This window comes from Papaver somniferum, unplaced genomic scaffold, assembly GCF_003573695.1.
Source record: "Papaver somniferum cultivar HN1 unplaced genomic scaffold, ASM357369v1 unplaced-scaffold_115, whole genome shotgun sequence".
NCBI classification, from domain to species: domain Eukaryota; kingdom Viridiplantae; phylum Streptophyta; class Magnoliopsida; order Ranunculales; family Papaveraceae; genus Papaver; species Papaver somniferum.
Window position 1 is genome coordinate 1,134,331 of NW_020620492.1, and position 19,410 is coordinate 1,153,740.

Here is a 19,410-nt window from a genome sequence, read left to right on the forward strand (position 1 = left end):
TTGCCCAATCCTCGGATATAAAGAAGCACAAATACCCGGGAAACTGGTATCCAACTAATATCTCTTATTCAACATAGAGAGATTACACAATCTACCTTAAGGATTTGTTATTCATCTCTATGTGTATAAAGGTTGTCTTACAACAACTTGTGTAAAAAGGATAAGCTAGTATCTATTGATACCCATTTTGGAGATAATCTCTTTGAAAAAATATTGTGTTGTTATAACACATTAGATGCGAAAACCTTTTTTCAAATCTTGTCAGCACTATTTATTTAAGGCTGATATCTATGTTTGGAATGTGTTAAAGGTATTCCTTATATTAGTACTCAAAGTTTCAGAAAACTTATAAAAAAGGATGTACTCTCAAACCAGATCTCAAGCACATCTTCTGAACGCCTTGGGTGGAATGACTTCTAAGGAAAATTTACATCTTGATAATGCCTTGAAGAAATCTGGTTATGAAAACATCGATAATGAAAAAGATGATATGACTCATCTTATTGTCCAAAACAGTTTGGATGCTAAGGTTGATATTATCAATCTTCGACAAGTCCTCCTCAGTACCATCGAAACTCATCATAGACAGATAGCATTACTAAGAACTGTTATCCGTAACCAAAGGAAGCTGATTAAACTTGGAATCGGTAATAGGGAGTATGCTAGAAATATTAATCGAAAGTTTAATGCTTTAGCCTGTGAACATAACCAAGGTATTGTGTGCAGAATCCGAGATATTAGTCGAGATGCTGCTGATGAAGATCCTGAAAAATTTGAGGAAATTGAGGATGACCTTTAAAAAACTCATGTCAGAAGTTCACTAGAGATTAAGTGATTTGTTGTAATACTTAATCTAGTATAATAGACATCAATTTTTGTTTTCTTTCATTGATTGTATTGGTCTATTATGAATAAAACAATTATGAATAAAATTATTTGATTAGTAATTTTTCTTGTGATAGTTTTCTGTTTACATAGCATGTGTTTAATTGCTTTTATTTTATTGCTTTGTATGTTTATGGGATGTTTGATTTCGGCTTTACTACCTTAATATTCGATCTCATATATTGTGAACCCTTATGGTTTGGGTGACTTTTTGATTTAGCGGGATTAAGTTCTAGCCCTCGTAGGTAGGCTTTATCATAGGATCATTAGTAGTTCTGATAGAAACAACATGTGAAAAAGTCACAATATGTTGAATTGGTTTTGGTTTAGCATGAAAGCATATGTGTTTCGACGGTTTTCAACTTTTGCTTGCAATTGTTAAAACCGGTTTTCAACCTTTCTCTGGTAAAGGTTGAGGTGTGTTGCTATTCTTTTTTTTATGCATAAGGATGACAACGTGGTGATATTTCGATATCAATTCTCCCTGGACGAAGATGATATCATATTGGAGAAGTAGATGCGAAATTTGAGGTAACAATCTTGTTAGTTAAATTTTTTTCTGTTTAAGAAAAGCATGAGTTTATATTATATATATTTGTTGCTTTTGCTTAACAAAATTTCGGTTCAATTGATATTTATTCCATGATGTGTGTGTGGATGTGTGTTTCAATTGGTTCCGGTTAAGAAAAACTATTGTTATCTTGCTTTATTGTGTGGTATCAATTGTTTAGGCTTACAAAATTTCGGTACAATTGATGTGTGTGTGATTCAATTGGTTCCGGTTAAGAAAAACTATTGTTATCTTGCTTTTGTATGGTATCAATTGTTTAGGCTTACAAAATTACGGTGCAATTGAGGTGCTTTTAATATCTATGTTGTTTCAATTGATCTGGTTGAGGCGAATAATTATGCAAGTTGATTTATTTTGGTTTGTATAAATTATTTATGGATTAATGAAATAATTTGTGTACGGGATGAGTTGTTTAGTCCAATTCGATTACGGATAAGAAACTAAGTTAATTTTGATGTTAGTTTGTCTTATCAAAGTGAGGTTTCGGTTATTCAAGTCTAATCGAATGCCTAAACAAGGAATGCTAGTTAACTAACCTAGTACTTGACTTGTTTAAAATTGAAAGGTCTAAGTTTATGGATGATTAGAACCTGATGAGAAAAATGGAGTTTATCTTTATTTTGGTCTTATTGAATTAAGCGGTTGTTTTTGAACAATCGGTTTAGCAAAGGGACTAATGTTCTTAGTTGTTTTTGGTTTGCTAAACTAAATTGGGAAAATTGTTTCGGACAATTGTTTCCTTGGTAACATATCAAAATAAGACTACTTGTAATTTCGATTTTGATATTGGTTATCAGAACGTGATGTGTGGAACCCTCGTGCCTAACTCTACAGGTTTGCAAGTCTATTCTGAGATTTGTGAGATTCTTTTCGTGTTGTCCTTTATTTTTTCGTTTCTTTGTCATTTTTTTGACAAAAAGGGGGAGAAATATATGGAGTAAACAGGTGATGCTGGCATTGATTTTATATTGATTGGCATCGCTAGGGAAAAGAACATTGGTACTTGAATGTCTTATCTAACGAAAGAGTGAAAGCACAGACTAAGGGGGAGTAACATGTCATATAAATTGGTATAACAAAGACGTGCAGATTGAATATATACCTATCTTCCTTAAGGGAAGTATTAGCTTTGTTATTATAATGTCAACAGCGGCATTTTCAAGGATTGAATGTAAGCAGTTTTACTATGCTGTTGAATCGGGAATCAAGCGGATTGTAATGAATTCTTGTAATTTGTTTATCCATATGATGTAAGAGTTTTGTCACTAAAATTGACAAAGGCGGAGATTGTTAGAGCACTGCTCGGTTGAACCCACCAAGCGTTGGTATGTCAAGTTTGGTTGTCATATTTTAGTGAATCAAAACTCATGTTAAGAGTCGCTTGATTATGTACTAGATTCAACTTCGTATAGGTTAGCTTGAAAGTATTAGGATATGAGACATTACAAGTACTGCGAAGTCTTGAAAATGTGAAGAAGCAAGGACCTACAACGACAACAATCATCCTTCCACTTGAGGTTAGTGATATTTTACTTGAACTGTTTCATTCCCTAACGTATCTTTCAAGTCGTGCATATTGAAAACATAACTGCGAAGCATATTTGAACTCTAGATAGACATGGTGTTAAGGAATACAATATGAGGTTTATTGCTTAACCATTAAACTTTGTAGATAAGACATCGACATAATCATTTGAATGCTATTGTGATTATGTATGGGTATGAGGTGAGGATTTCATCCTAGGGAACAATGTTTACATGTTTTCTAAGGAAGTAAGTTCATAAACTTGTTTGTGGACCGAAAAGGAAATTGCCAGGTGTTATTGGTTTTGTTATTCATTGCATATATTATGAACAACCAATATGTGTGATAGAGTATAACCGTTCACAACTTGTTGTGTTCTTGGTAGAACTATTCACAAAGGCCTGACTTATGTATTGGTATAACTTTTACTAGTAAAACCGATCTTAAGTAATCACTTGTGGTATGATCGGATTTTGTATGTCTAACCAATTAAAAGGAAAGGGGAACCAATCCTTGTAAGGGGTGCAGTACATCAAAGGGAACCGATCCTTGTATAGGGTGCAACAAGGTTTATAGCAGAAAGGGGAACCGATCCTATGGACATGTGCAACACGTTTTTAGGCAAAGGGGAACGATCTTATGGACTTGTGCAACACATATAAGTTAGATACCATATATATGTGGGGAACCGGTCCTAGTACCTAGTCAACCGAATTTTTGGAAAGCTAGTGTGACTATGCACAGTACTCACATGGAGGTAGAACCGAAACTTGTTTTGGTAGAACCGTAAACCCATGATTGTGATTGAATGTTGGTTTGATCAATCACATAGTTCTTGAAAGTCAGATGAACCAATTCTAAACTTGTTTGGAAGTGTGGAAAATCGGTTTCAAGACTGTAAGTGTGAAAGAGAACTTACAAAGTTAAGATGTCGACAAACTTTGAACACGTGCTGTGAATGTTTATTTCTTTAATTGTTCAAAGATATTCCTTAACGGCTAAGGGAGGAGAATCCCAGGATCGAAACATAAGTAAGTTAAGAATCTTTTAATTAATGTTATTAATTTCATTTTGTAGGGAAATTACAGAATTAGTAATGTGCGTTTACTAATTAGATTTTCCGAGAGATTTCGATCGTTATTTTTGGAAAGAGCATTTCCAAGAATTATGAAAACCGAATCTGAGCTTTTATGAATATCTTGAGAATATTTTCGGTTTTGGAAATTCCTTGGTGTCCAAACTTCTTTGTCTATAAATACTGGAAGTTTTCCTTTCTAGCAAACTAATCCTTCGTAACAACATATTTACTCTTTTGTTGTTGTTACTGGTGTAGCCGCCTATTCGGAGAGGAGAGTAACCTAATTAGGCGAAATCTCTTACGCCGCTCAGTTTAAAGTCTTCTTTGGGATTGAGAAGGTCTAGCGTGTACCGTTGGTGGGAAACTAGATAATTGCGGTTTATCTTCTGTTTTCGATTGATTTGATCGACTAACGATGGTTGAAATATGATTGCACCTAGTTTGTTTATTCTTGAGAATCTTCTCTTATGATATAAGATTCACTCAAACTAGTTCAGAGTTTCGACAGGGATCTTTAGACTGTTGTTAGTTTTAAAGACGATCTTGTGATAATCCATTGTTAACAGACTCCGTTCTGTGCGTGATTGATCACAAGAGATTCAAGTGATTGTGCGCAGGTTTTTATTGAAGATTTAAGAAGATTTGAAGACAAGGAAGATATTGAAGATCTGACTTGGGTTTTATAATATTTGGTGTGCATAATACTTGTTACGGTAAAAGAGGATCCAATTGATAATCGGTTTATCCTTGTGGTAGATTGGATTGATTAATTGAGTAGATCGACATCAACCCGATTCTTCGGATTAAAGGTGTTGTTGACTTAATCTTAATAGATTACCTTTGGGTGTTTGAATATAAGATAGATCTAAGGACCTGACGAAGAAGTTTATGTTGAGATAAACGGAAGAGCCTTTGTCCGACTCATATCACTTGGTTGAATAGAGTTGATACCAAACAGAATTTTTGTTCCTTTACTGTTTGGAATACGAACCAAAGGAATTGTTCCAAGTACGTGACTTATTTCTAAGTTGGAGGCACGGGAATACAGAAGGAACTAGGTGAACTATAGGGTTAGTTACTTGGTCTCAACTATACAAAGTTAGTGTAATTTTTTGTAGCGGATTAATCCTGTGAGTATTCAATTTTGGACTAGGTCCCGGGGTTTTTCTGCATTTTCGGTTTGCTCGTTAACAAAATATTGTTGTGTCATTTAGTTTTACATTCCGCATTATAATTATTTTATTATAATTAAAGTAAATTACACAAACGTTAATTCCTATTTACTTGATAAGCAATCCTATTGTGTTTGGTTAAGTCCGAACATTTGTATCAAGTAAACATACTTCGTTGTTGTATTGTCTCGATCTCTTATCCATAGATGATCACACGAAGTGTGAACCGATTAGTTTATTCTCTCGACTCAGTCCATAGACAATCACTTTCGGAGAAAGGGCTTATAGGTAGGAAAAGTTTTAGCTTGAGGTATATTTGGGTACCCTCGCCTTTTCACACCTGGCATCGATATGCTTTATCATCTCATGGAAAAGAAAGAACGGAGTTGCAGTCTCTAGCTTGAATCCCATATCACCAATAAAACCCATCAACCATATACCTTATTTCATTGCTTCAATATCTACCATGTCATATGCCTCGGTTGTGGACAATGCAACTTTACCTTGCAAAATTGACTTCAACAGATAATACTATAACACATAAAATTATAATCTTTCAATGACCTTCTTTTATCAAGATCACCTACATTATCATAAGTAACATAACATACAACATTTTTAGACACCATAGTGTTTTTCAAATACCAAACCACTAATGTACAGCTTTCTAGTGAGCCTTCCCAGGACTTTACATGTACTTATCACACGCATTGCTTGTACGATATAATGTCTTGCATAAACCATATCATACATGATGCTACCAACTACACTTGCATATGGAACTTGAGACATGTCTTCTACCTCTTATGCAGTCACATGTGATAGTTTCCAAAGAGTCTAACACAAGATGCCAAATGAGTAATTACTACTTTTGCATCTTTCATGTCAAACCCAATTTTCAGCACCTTTTAAATGTAATTCTTTTAGGACAAATACAACTTTCCTTCATCTCGATTTTTATGAATCTCCAAGCCTAATATCTTTTTTTATGCACTTAAGTCCTTCATCTCGAAGTCACTATTAAACTTCACTTTCGACTTATGTATCTCTGACAAGTCTTGCAAGTTATTAACATATATCATCAACATGCAAGAGCAAATGCACAAATGCACCTTATTGAAGTTTTATGTGATATACACAACTATCGTACTTACTCACTCCATAACCATTTGCAATCGGAAATGTATCTTATACCGTTGTCTTGGAGATTGCTTTAGAACATACAAAAATTTCTGCAACAAACATACATGATCTTCTTTTCCATGAACTACAAAACCTTTTGGTTGTTGCATATATATAGATACTCTTTTCCAAATCATCATGAAGGAAAGTTATCTTAACATCTAGTTGTTCCAATTATAGATCTTTCATATTAACTATAAAAAGAATTGTTCTAATAGGACAATGTTTAATAACATGAGAAAGTACCTCTTTATAGTCAATGTCTTCTCTTTTGTGTAAATGCCTTTGTCACGGGCCTTACTTTCATCATTGTTCCTTCACCATCTGAATTACCTTCCTTATTATTGAAAACCTATTTGCTTTCCACAATATTATGTCTCATAGGTTTAGCAACCATCTCTCACGTCTCATGATTCTTCATTACTGATTGTTTTTTGATAGGTGCATTGCTCGCTCCTATATATGCTATCACCCACTTCAAGTGCATACGCAATAAAATCAGCATGGCCATATCTCTGTGGTGTTCAGGCTTGCCTCAGCACTCTGTCTCTAGAAAGATCGCTCTGATGATCTTGTGGTTCTTCTTCTTGTGTAGTATCTAACATACTTTTTTGATCATCCTCATCAGAAACAACATTCTCATTTTTCCCTGAACTTGTATCTAAAGTTCCAGCTGGGTTCCTAGATCCACCTTATCACCAACACTATCTTCATGCTCTTCCATTTAGTTCTTCATTCCTTGGCTTCGACATCGATTACTTATCAAAAATCACATTTTTGTTAATAAGAAACTTATTTGTTCTTTCTTCAAAATAGCATAACCTATAGTTACCCCTTCACACCCTTTGCATGCCCAATAAAAAAACATTACTTTGACCTAGGCTCAAGCTTCCCCTCATTCACATGAGCATAGGACATCCAAAAATATTTTCATACTTAGTCGTGCACTCAATAGAGGTCGATGGAAACTTGTTCACCAAATAAGATGATGTGTTTGCAACTTATGCTCAAAACACCCTTGGTAACCCTTCATTCAATAGCACGAACCTTTCCTTGTCCGTTGCAGTTTTGTTCATCCTTTCTGAAACATCATTTTGTTGTGGTGTTTTCTGATTGTCCGGTGTCACATAACCTTTTTCTCCTTGAAAAAACCATAAAGCACACCTAAAAAAACTCCAAACCATTTTATGTCCTCAAGTACTCGATTTTTCTTCCTTATTTCTTGTCAACCATAGTCTTCGGTTCCTACAACTTGAAAATAGTTTCAACTTTGTGTTTAAATATGAATACCCATACTTTACTTGAGAAATCATCAGTGAATGTCAACCTATATCTACCACCATCACGTGACTCTACCCGAGAAGGACCCAAAAGGTCTGATAGAATATGATCCAAAATGCCTTTAGTATTGTGAATAGTTGTACTAAACTTGATTCTACACTGCTTCCCGAAGAAACAATGTTCACAGTAACGGCATATAACCACAAAGCAACCCCTTCTTGCTCAAAATAGTTAAACCCCTCGCATCCATATTCCCTAACCGCATATGCGATAACTTGGTAGTATCATCCTCTGAACTTGAAGAACATACAGTTGCATCCCATGTTATAATGGTACCGTGCAGTGCATAAAGACCATTAACTTTTATACATTTCATGATTGTAAGACTTCTCCTTGAGACACGAATAAATGATCCACCTTGACCTTGGCTAAAGTCCTCACTATATGATAGGTGTCTAAAACACCTTGATATTTATCTATTGTTTATGCTTTCTCTGCTATGTTTTCTTGTAAACTATGTATTTTATGTTTGATTTTGAGTTTTAGGTACTTTGGAGCAAAAGAAGAAGAAACGTCGCTTAAAAGGGGCTAAAGTGTCATTTCATGTGCAACTGCTGTAAGAGGCGACTTATTTCTCATTATTTACTTTTATTTCTTCATCTCTATCTGAAACGCATATCGGCTTTAGTGACGCGAGTTATGTCTGAAAAGCATGGAAACCTTAGTGATGTATAAAAATTGAAGAAAAGAAGTGAATATGAGAGTTAAGAGATGGCGGCTCGAGAAACTACTAAAAGCACCCAGAAAAGTGTTAGAGGCATCCCAGAAATGTACCGGAGGAGTTGATAAATTCACCCAGGAGTTTTTCACTATATACAACCCAGAAGTCATCTTTGTACCCCAAAAATTTCTATTCGCACCCCCAGTAATTGCTAAACGTAGCCCAAACTGCTAAAGAGACACCGTTGTTGGATAAGGGGGGGGGGGGTCATCTTCTCCATTTGAATTTCAAATTCTTGCGGAAAATGGGTTGTTAATGGCAGAACTTAGGGTTTGGAAATCGAACGTGTTACAGTGAGATTCAATGGCTGAGATCAAATGGGTTTATTCCTAGAACCTTAACAGAGCTGGTAATGGTCTTTTATTTTGACCAGAATTGGCTAGACAATCGGCATAAGATAAATCAAAGCTCACGGAAATTGGCAGGAAAAATTGTTCTTCACGGACAGAATTAGGGTTAGAATTTTGGGAGGTTTGGGAGGAGATTCAATCGCCATATTTTATTTGGTTGGACCTTTTGGAGCTAAACAGGACTGGTATGTCCATCATAACCGGTTAACTTGGGCTACAACGTCGGATTGGAGCAAACAGTGGAGGATATTTTTCTCGGGCCATCTGCGTGTTTCTGGAGAGAGATTTAACTGGAGATAATCATGGCAGTAAGTTGGTTCGGGCATGTTTTGTCAAAACAGGAAAGACAATCTTTTCAGAGTCGTAAGAAAATGAAGTTGCCATATGTTTCTCAGTAAAACAGGGAATGAAAAATACTCGGCCTCTGTATGTTATAATGGGAAGATTTGAGAAGATATTACGCTGAAATTTAACTATGTCAAGTCCTTGGCTAATCTACAGTGAGTATGGAAAGTTCAGAAGGTTCTGGAAAACGTATAGAGATAAAACAGGGAAGAAATCCAGTGCCTTGAAAAGAAAGAAGATGGAGATATTTTGGGAATTTTCTTGAGTTGTAGGGGACCTGTCGAGTATATAAAGGCCTGTTGAGGTCTTGAGAAGGGGACGTTTACTCTGGGATAGAATAGTTTGCTTAGGAATCGAGAAACCAAAGTTTCAGAAAGTCATCTGCTGCTGCAAACCTAGAACACGAAGAACAATAGTCTGGCATAAAAATTTGCAGAACAATATCGTTCTACAACAACATAAGGAATATATCGTTTACTATTCAGTTGTGAAAGATCTTTAGCAACCATCTTCCCTAGCTGCACTGCTCATTTTTCATAGCTAGAAACCTTTAGCGACTGCAGAATCATTGTAAGCTTATTTACATCTTTTTGAATACAATGATTAATGAAATTTTCTCAAATTCTCGATCTATGAGTAGCTAAATTTCGGGTTTTGCAGGAAACTAGTTTTAATGGGTATATTTAGTATTTAAATTCTTTGACGTATTTTACTCCATATTTGTGCTTACAATTGTCTAAAAATTTTCTCTTCTTTGTATGCTTCCTAAAAACCATTTTGGGTAGTTTGAGCTGCCGATCTTTTATAAGCGAAGGAAAATTAGGCCCTAGAATAGTAACGAGAGTCGTAAAAAAAAAGCTTATAATGTTATATCTTCCAAAGCATGAGATTGAGTTCGGATTGTTTTGAGTAAATTAGGAGTATTATGTCAAAGTTTTAATTATTGATTTTACAAATATTGGAAGTATTGGAATCCAAAACCCTAGACTCATCTCTCCTTGATAGAAAAAATCAGTTTTAATTAGCTTGTCTTAGTATTTTCTTTTATTAATCAAAAACCAAACCTTTATTAATAGTCCGAGAATCGAATCCTATATTTACCACTTGTAAAAACTACATCACTATACCATCATAAATCTTAATTTGAATTATACTTGACCTCATCATAACTATACGACCTTCTTTATATTGATAAGTAGTAAACCAATCTATATGAGGACACATATTAAAGTACAACTATAATCAAGATTCCGTCCACTATCCGATCTTTCGGTATAAACTGTGAGAACCGATCGATTATCACTTTCTTCTTCAATATTTGTTGCACTACCTTGATTTGTATTCTTCTCAAGATTCTTACTTTCTAGATAATCCTTCTTGAAATACTTTTTCCAACTTGCAATGAAATCATTTGAATTTACCCGATTTGCAATAATCCTTCTGGACTTAAATTTTGGTCTACTTCTATCTTAATAAACCCCGCTTTTTCTTTTGTCTTGCTCTTACAAACATCTCACCTCCCGAAACTTTTGTACCATCGATCCAGGTCTTCTATAACTTCTTTAAGTTCAAAGCCGTAACATTTTCAATGGAAATTGTAGTCTTTTCATATCCATATATTACAGTATCAACAAAATTATCATAAGATGGTGGTAAGGAACAAAGCAAACCTATTGCTTGGTCTTCATTTTCAATTTTCACATCAATATTTTCCAAATCCAAGAGAATTTTTTTATAATCATCAATATGATTTATAATAAAAATTCGTCCATGCTTTCTAAGAGTATGTAATTTCTTGTTAAGAAAAAACAATTGGTCAAGGATTTAATCGTATACCTCTTTTCTAACTTGTTCCATAATCCATCCTGGGTCGTTCAGGTCGCTACTTCTCTAAAGAACTCATTGCTAAGCACAACAAAATTAAACCATATGCTTTCTCTATAAGCTCTTCTTTTTCCTCATCAGTCAATGTTGTTGCGACAGCCATTTTCCTTTTCAAAATTTTTACTATACCTTGTTGTACCAAAACAACCCTCACCTTTGGCCTATAGATTAAAATCGTTTCTTCCATCAAATTTCTCAAATTTCATACTTTGACGCCATTGTAAACCGCTCCCACTCAAAGCTCTAATACCAATTTTTTAGAACAAGAACAAGCTAGCACGAATCGATGAAGATAAGAAATAGGAGGGAAATCAGCCAATTCAAGCACACCTACGCAACACAGATTTGTGGTGGTTTGATCAAAATGATCTACATCCACTTACAAGACAGACTTAATGGACTGTCATCAGTAATAAGGATTACACTTCTTAGTTCTTACTGATTGCTTTCTGTAATTGTATGCTAAATCGGTATGGCATGGTCAGATTCAATCGGTTAGACAGACGGACTCCAGTTCAGACAACTAAGCAAAAGCTTAAAAACTTCATTAGTTGCTGAAAGTCAATAAGTCCTAAAGTTTGTAGAGAACATACCACGATCTGTTTGGGTATAAACCCCCCATTTTTGGAAATTTCAGCTTATGCATCCAATCCTATCTGGAGGATTTAACGGTGGAAATGACAACCCATTTGGAGTTAAGGCTTGCATTTAACGACGAATAGAGCTTAGAGTTAATGCTAGTTGAAACTTAAAAAAAGAGCCGTTCATTTCAGTTTAGTTCATGTTATTGATTTCTCTATATAAAACCTAAACAACATCAATGCTGCTACAAGTTAAGCATTACTCAATCTCCAACCATGGACCACATTTTGATCTTCTTCAGCTTAATTCTATTCAGTGAAAAAAATTGTTATGCCTCAAAAACACCACCTGCATATCCTGCCATTCTAATCTTTGGTGATTCGACTGTTGATACTGGCAATAACAATTTTATCCGAACAGTTCTAAAGAGCGACCACTTCCCGTACGGCCAAGAATTTCCCAACGGTACTGCCACTGGAAGATTTTCAAATGGACTGCTAGTTCCTGACTTATTAGCATCATCTTTTGGTATCAAAGAGTTTGTTCCACCATATTTAGACCCTAGTTTGTCAGTTGATGAATTACGTACTGGTGTCAGTTTTGCTTCAGCTGGATCAGGATTAGACGATCTAACGACCCTGACCTCTGGGGCGATTCCGGTTTCAGTGCAGCTGGGGTACTTCAAAAGTTATAAAGAAGTTCTTGTAAACGCGGTCGGAGAAGAAGAGGCTAACAAAATAATCAGCGGTGCTTTTGTTCTAATCGCTGCAGGAGCTAACGACATTATTTTCAACTTTTACGATGCACCAGCCAGGCGATTCATGTTTAACATAACAGGGTATCACAATTTTTTGCTAGAGAAACAAGAATGTTTGGTTAAGGTGATAGCTCAATCTAATTTTGCAACTATTTACTTACAGATTTTGTTTGAACGAAAGTCTCATGACGTTTTTGATGTAGGAACTATATGATCTTGGATGCCGCATATTCGCGGTATCTGGCATGGCTCCACTCGGATGTATACCATTCCAAATAACTGTGAAGCATTCCAAGGGTAGAAAATGCCTGAAACATGAGAATACAGAAACTCAAATGTACAACTCAAAGCTCAAGAAATTGTCTCTAACACTACCAGCATCGCTTCCTGGTAGCAGGATAACATATCTAGACAACTATAATCCAGTAATGGACATGATCAAAAATCCTCAAAATTACGGTATATTCGAACCCACAATGTTGTTGCTTTATGCTTTTTCCTTTCAATATACTCACTCTGTTTCTGCAAAAGTGTTACTATCACTTTTTTTTACAAAATGAAAAAGTGATAGTAACACTTTTGCAGAAACGGAGGTAGTAAGTTTCTTCTAGTTTAAGAGTAAATGGCAAACTAAATGGAAATGACTTTCTCTTGTTGGTGGTGGCAGGCTTTGTAGAAACAAATAAAGGATGTTGTGGAACTGGTTTAAAAGAAACTGGGCACTTATGTAATGTTCACACACCAGTTTGTTCAAACCCCTCTGAGTACTTGTTCTGGGATGCTATTCATCCAACTGAAGCAGCTTATAGATCGGCTGCCAAGACAATTCTCAAACAGTTGGGCAAATCTAATTAAAGGACCAGAAGACGACATAGGAAGACACTGCTATCAGTGACCATCTACTCGGTTCCATTAGTTTTTTATCTCTCTGTCTAATCTTATTGCAGTAGCAGCATGTGTTTATGTTCAAATGATAAAAAGTAAAAAGGATTGCTTAGTATGAAGTTGCAATGTATTTTAGGAAAATGCAAGTACTTACTTCACAAAGGTAAGGTTAATCCTTCAGCAACATTGTTGCGAAAGATACTCAACATTGTGGCAAGCTCACTCCTTTCTCCGCCGTGCAACTTCTGACCTCCCCTGTTCCAAAAAAAACACACACACTCCTGCAATGGAACACATTCTCAATCTAATGTAACTGATAAGATAATGACATGAACCTAAATTTAAGAAAAGGCGACAGCTAGATACAAAGAACTCTAACCAGTGTTTTTTTTCATTACATAAAGCACAACAAGATTACAATCACATACAATACAACAACAGGGATACAACAACATAGCACCACAACAATCAAGAGTATAGTACTAAGCTTGCACAGCCGTCTCATTTTCGGCCACCAGCTGATGCACCATTTCCTTTAAACAACTCATTAACCCGAGCTTCAATATCCTCAACACTGTATCTTACATACTTGTCTGAATTCCTTGCCAATTCAGGTACAGTTTGAAACCTACCCAAGAAATTCCGATAAGCAGGAGACAAGTTACCAGCAACTGAGATTCTTAATTCCATTCTAAGCTGTTCATCTGCAACAACCCAAGTCGATTGACTCCGACAGATCTCATCAAAGTATTGAGTGAATATTTTCACCTTGTCTTTAAGAACTCTAGGAGCTGTATTTGGTGTTAAAGAACTACTATCTAACTTCAACACTGCAAGTACTTTACTCCATGAACTTCTTTGATAGTTCACATGACATTGCCTAACTTTCCCCGAGTGTTTCCGAAGCCAATCTTCACCCAATAGAGAAGCTAATTCACTGTCTTTAACCTTCTGAACAATGTATCTCCCATTATTCATTAAGAACACAGAACTTAATGCAGCATCTCTATACATCTTCGATTTTGCCTCCAAATTACTCTCCAAAAGCTCCATAATCCAAGTAATTTGAACAGACAATGACGAAGTGGAAGACAATGGTCTATCATTCATACCATCAGTAGTCCTATAATCACTTCCATTATCTTCAAATACTTGTTCAAGTGTCGAACGCGAACCACAAGCTGCCCGAAGATAATTCATTACATACCGTGTAATAGGATGAAGACCACCACCAGGAACAGCAGCTTTAGCAGGATCTCTCCTTATCAAATTCTCCAACTCCATGAAAATCCCTCGAATCGCTTCCCCTAACCTCTTCCAAATCGTCGCCGCTTCATTTCTCAATACAACACAATACTGATCATTAAACACAGATTCAAATTCAGGCATCAAATCCCTCAATGTCTCATACACATCAAGTACTTTAAATAACCGTTCCGGCGACCTGCTCCCAATCGCCACCGCATCCGCGAAATTCAGCAATTGAATTGTCGAACCCCTGCAGACTTCCATGAATGATAAATCAGCAGCTGCAGACAACCCGAAGAAAATCCGATCACAAATTCTCCGTTCACTTGGGAAGAGTATTTTAAGTGCAACATTAGCTCCTTTCATCCATCTTTCGATCTCGTCTTCAAGCTCCGACCATGGCATTTTCTGTACTTCATCAATACTTAGTCTCTGTAACCCTAATCTAGATATACTCTCTTCTAAGAAATCTCTTCTACAACTACTATAAACATGAGCACACTCCTTTTCAAACCCAGCTAGAACCATCCTCTTTGCAATCTCATGGAGATCGGCAATCACACCGGACGGAAGCGCATCGATTACAATATCATAATCGGAAACCGGCTGAGCAACCGGAATCCGATCTTCATTAAAACTATCCTCATCTTCAGAATCAGATGAGAAATTATTGTTATTATCACCGACTGAGTCAGACCGGTTCAACCGATTGAGATCAAACGAGTCAGAGCTTTTCTCGATCAACAAACGAAACTCATACTCGAGACGGAACATAGCTTGCTGTAACAAATCATCAGCACGATCCAAGAACGAAGCAATCGCTTTATTCTCGATTGAAATCGGTTCCCAATCACGAATCGTAGCTAACAACTCATCAATCGCATCGAGAAACTCAGACGAATCGTTTAGATTCGACCAAATTGGTTGATCGGAAGAAACGTACTGTGAAATCTGACGATCTAACGTCTTCAAAGTAAGATCTAAAACTCCATAGCCAGCTCTCGGATCTCCGTCTTCAACGACTCCAACTCCTCTTTGATTATTATTCTCCGATGAGAGTTTTTCTCTTGAGAATCTGCCGTCGAAAGTTGAGAAGATTTGGAGAATATCGTCCGTCATCGTCTCTGTCCGACCTAGTGTTTTAGCTATGTGTCTAGCTACTGCGATTAACTTTTCATCGCCGTTTTCTGCCATTAAAAATCAAAGAACAAATAATTTACAGGAAGGTTTTTGATTAAAATTTCATGGAATAAAATTGAGGAGATGATAAAGAAGATGAGGAGATGAAGATGAAATGAAACGCGGTTTTGGGAGAAATGAGAGTGACAGAGAGGTGGTTGAGAGAAATAATAAAGAAGGAAAAATATGGCAGAGAAAAGAAGAAGGAAGCAGAGAGGAAGATTGGAGAAGAGATTAAAGAAATGAAAACCTGAAAAAGACAGATGAGATGATGAGTGAATGGAGAAAGACAAAGACTGAGACAAGGGCAAGTTTTGTCATTTTGAGGGGGGTTTTATTTTTTGAAATTTTTAAAGAGGAGTTTCTGACTTGGGGCTGGGAAGTGTTTCTTTTGTTTTGGAAAGATAGAAAAATACTGATAACTACTTCCAAGTTACTTATCAAAACGGAGTAAAAAGACTTGGGGCCAATTACAAAATGGTCTTTTTCCATCCGATTTAACACTTTTGAATAAAACGGTGTTATCTTTTCCGAAAACATCCTCTGTCACGATACCCATTTTAATTAACTAATTGGTTAAAGTGGTGGTGGTGGTGGTGGAAACTTAAGAATCTCTGTTAAATCCCGAAGGGGAAGCGGTGAACTCTTTGAGTGAATGCGGTGTAGCGATCCTTAATGCAGTGTAATGAACCTGAATGCGGTTTTACGATATGTAAGCGGCACCACCACCACCTACAAATAGCACCACCTCTCTTTTACTAAGCTCATGTGTGCTTGTCATTTTCTTGGAGGTTAACGTGTGACGTATTTTAAACCGTTCATTTTTTTCTCACGTGAGTTTATATAATTTTAAACTGAATAAGTTTTCTACTTATAAATAATTTCCATGTTAAAGTTGCACTATAAATGGTGTGCATTCAAGTTAGTTGCTTGTAATTTGCTAACTTGGCATTACTGGATTTTTTTCGAATATGGCATTCATCTCAACTGATTATCTTCTTATAAAAATCTATAATATGTAAGTTATAATTAGAGTTATTTAGGATTTGGGTCGTAAATTTTAGCATGGTAGAGGATTTGGGTCCAAAGTTTGGGTCGTTGACCCGTCAGTCAAATACTAATTTTAATCAAACTGTTAGGGTTGTCGACGACATCCATCTTATTACGGTTCCCTCACCTCATCCCTTTGCTCTTTCTCCCTGACGTCCTCTCGGGAACATTCAAATGGCGGTTTCTCACTTCTGCTCCTCCTCCATTTCCCTCTTCTAACCTCTCCATTTAACACCAAGACCATCTCAGTCCTCACAGATAATTTAAATGATAACAATGGTGGAAATAATACAGAGCAGGAAAGCCATTCTATCTTGATTCACGTGAAATCCCAATTCATTGGATGATTTATCATCTAGAGATCCATTTTTTTTAATCTCTTTTTATTGATTTAAAAGATGAGAAGAAATCTTAGGAACTAAATCGATAAGTATTGGTGTTGTTTTTTTTTTTTTTTTGCACCGGAGTATTGGTGTTGTGGTTGACGTGCGGTTTGATTTATTCAGTGTGTTTTTAATTCCATCGAAAGAAGTATTGGATAGAAGAATCAATTACAATCGAGAAAAATATAATGAAGTTATGAAACAGTTAACTCTCCCCTAACAATGCGACCTAAATCTGTAATTGACTAACGGGTCAATAACCCAAACTCAAAAATGGACAAACTTAGGACCCAAATTTTCTACCATGCTAAAACTTACTACCCAAACCCTAAATAACTCTTATAATTATGTTGTCAGACAGTTAGGGGTGCACATATCCTACCCATACTCGCCAACCCTACCCTACCCGCCAGTTTTTTAACCGTATTCTACCCTATCACTATTTGGCGGGTACGGTGGCGGGTAAAGATTTTCTTAACCGTCAGTAAACGGGTAGGGTGGCGGGTATAGGCCATATCCTACCCACCCTACCCGTTGTGCAGCCCTAGCAAACAGCTAGGTACCGAGCAGAGTCGTTTTGCTTTGTTATTGTTGAATTTAGCTGGCTTGAGAAAGAGCCACAAATACCATGTATACGATTTTTAACACAAAGTTGCAAATGAATTCACACATGAAAATACAAATACTGCCTTAGATGAATACTTCCTTGGATGATTTCAGACTAAAAGAAAGAAATGTGAGGTGATGTAATGTAAGTTTAAGAGTAGTAATGAAAAAGCACACAGCTTTGACTCAGTATTCCTTTCTTCTTCTTCTTAGCTTAGCTACGGTCAAGATCCAAGAAAAGGAGAGGTTGTATTCCTTTAATGGCGTAATTGACGCTGTTAATTTATTTATTGACCCCCGTCTTTAATTGTTTTATTCTTCTCATGAAACAAAACGTCAAGACGTTTTTTACGAGGGGATGACTTTTCTTCTGGACTTCAATTTTTTGGGTAGCAGTTTTAGAAACTTCCTAATTTTGATCCAACAAGTTTCAGCAAGAAACAGTGGGAAGATGTTCCCCTAGTAAAGTCCATTTTCTACATATAGATATACACCGACTTAAAACAGAACCCATTCACAATACTCATCATGGTATCTTGTGATTTCATTTTAAAGTGCAAGCTATTTATTTATTTATTTATTTTTTTGGAAGTTAAAATGCATATAAAAAACCTAACTTGGGGAGTTAGTAACCCCTACATCCTGATGATGAGTAGAGCCGTCTATTGCTTGGCCAGAGAGATCGACCATAATATTTGATTTCTCCCCTTCTAGAGCTAATTTGAGACATTCCGGAAGATCCTTTCTCCAGTTAAAAAAAGTATTAAAGTTTTTGCCTTCTTTGGCTATTAAGTCAGCTACATTGTTAGCTGTCATAGGAACAAAATAAAAACCCAAAAAAGTTATTACATGATTTAAGTTCAATGATGGCTTCATCCAAGATGGCTTTGTTCTGCCATTCAATTAAAGACTCATACCCATTAAGGTAATCAAAAAGATTTTTGCAGTCTCCCTCTACTAAAAAGTTGGACAGTCCAAATTCTGATGCCCATTTAGCTCCCTGCAACAATCCTAAGGCTTCCGCTTCTTCAGGTGTAGAAGCTGTGAACGCTCCTGTTCTTCCTTGTTCAAGAACTCCTGCATCATTTCTAAGGATTAAAGAAAAACCTGTCGGCAAGTTGGCAGAGATCCAGGCTGCATCAATGTTTAGTTTCAACTGAGATTTATTGGGTGGGTTCCAGTTATGATTCATGTTTTCCTTTATTTTTCCTGGATTGAGTACAGGGTGGTCTTTATACCAAAATTCTAAGTATCTTTGAATATCAATACCTACTTGAACACTTGTTTGTTGCTTGTTTTCAAAAACTATGTTACATCTCTCCTTACAAATGAACCATGTTTTTGTCAAAGCAATTTCTATGAGTATAGTAGTGTTCTTTTTACTTATCCAATGCTTACAGATGTCTAAGAAATATATGGACCTATTGAAATGAAATTTCACAGGATATGGTTATGTTGCCCATATTTCTTTGGCCAAGGGACAAAAGAATAATAGATGTTCTATGGATTCAACAACATTGCAGTTTAAGGGACAATTAGGCTGAATGCCTTTCATAAATTTTGCTAGCTTAAGATTTATAGAAATAGCATTCTACAGGCATTTCCAAGCAAAGATTTTTATAATTTGAGATACATTTAGATTCCCGAGAGAGTTCCAAAATGAGTC

The 19,410-nt window shown here is 36.1% G+C and overlaps 3 protein-coding genes across 3 annotated transcripts; 1 reads left to right on the forward strand and 2 right to left on the reverse strand.

Moving 5' to 3' along the window:
• The first annotated feature begins 11,862 nt into the window (after positions 1 to 11,862).
• On the forward strand, positions 11,863 to 13,397 carry LOC113329045 (GDSL esterase/lipase At2g31550-like). The gene is made up of 3 exons (XM_026576018.1): positions 11,863 to 12,517; positions 12,597 to 12,852; positions 13,061 to 13,397. Exons 1-3 carry the CDS (start codon positions 11,912 to 11,914, stop codon positions 13,246 to 13,248), a joined length of 1,050 nt encoding a protein of 349 aa, XP_026431803.1. The 5' UTR covers positions 11,863 to 11,911; the 3' UTR covers positions 13,249 to 13,397.
• A 244-nt stretch (positions 13,398 to 13,641) lies between these two features.
• On the reverse strand, positions 13,642 to 15,950 carry LOC113329044 (exocyst complex component EXO70B1-like). The gene has a single exon (XM_026576017.1). It carries the CDS (start codon positions 15,718 to 15,720, stop codon positions 13,780 to 13,782), a length of 1,941 nt encoding a protein of 646 aa, XP_026431802.1. The 5' UTR covers positions 15,721 to 15,950; the 3' UTR covers positions 13,642 to 13,779.
• A 2,599-nt stretch (positions 15,951 to 18,549) lies between these two features.
• Positions 18,550 to 18,936, reverse strand: LOC113329082. The gene has a single exon (XM_026576053.1). It carries the CDS (start codon positions 18,934 to 18,936, stop codon positions 18,550 to 18,552), a length of 387 nt encoding a protein of 128 aa, XP_026431838.1.
• Between the last annotated feature and the right edge of the window lie 474 nt (positions 18,937 to 19,410).

What these genes read in the sequence shown, in the direction of transcription:
- LOC113329045 (XM_026576018.1), top strand. Translation starts at nt 11,912, where the DNA reads ATGGACCACATTTTGATCTTCTTCAGCTTAATTCTATTCAGTGAAAAA. An exon ending in AACAAGAATGTTTGGTTAAG is followed by an intron (nt 12,518 to 12,596) that starts GTGATAGCTCAA and finishes TTTTTGATGTAG; the next exon opens with GAACTATATGATCTTGGATG. An exon ending in CAAAAATCCTCAAAATTACG is followed by an intron (nt 12,853 to 13,060) that starts GTATATTCGAAC and finishes TGGTGGTGGCAG; the next exon opens with GCTTTGTAGAAACAAATAAA.
- LOC113329044 (XM_026576017.1), bottom strand. Translation starts at nt 15,720, where the DNA reads ATGGCAGAAAACGGCGATGAAAAGTTAATCGCAGTAGCTAGACACATA.
- LOC113329082 (XM_026576053.1), bottom strand. Translation starts at nt 18,936, where the DNA reads ATGAATCATAACTGGAACCCACCCAATAAATCTCAGTTGAAACTAAAC.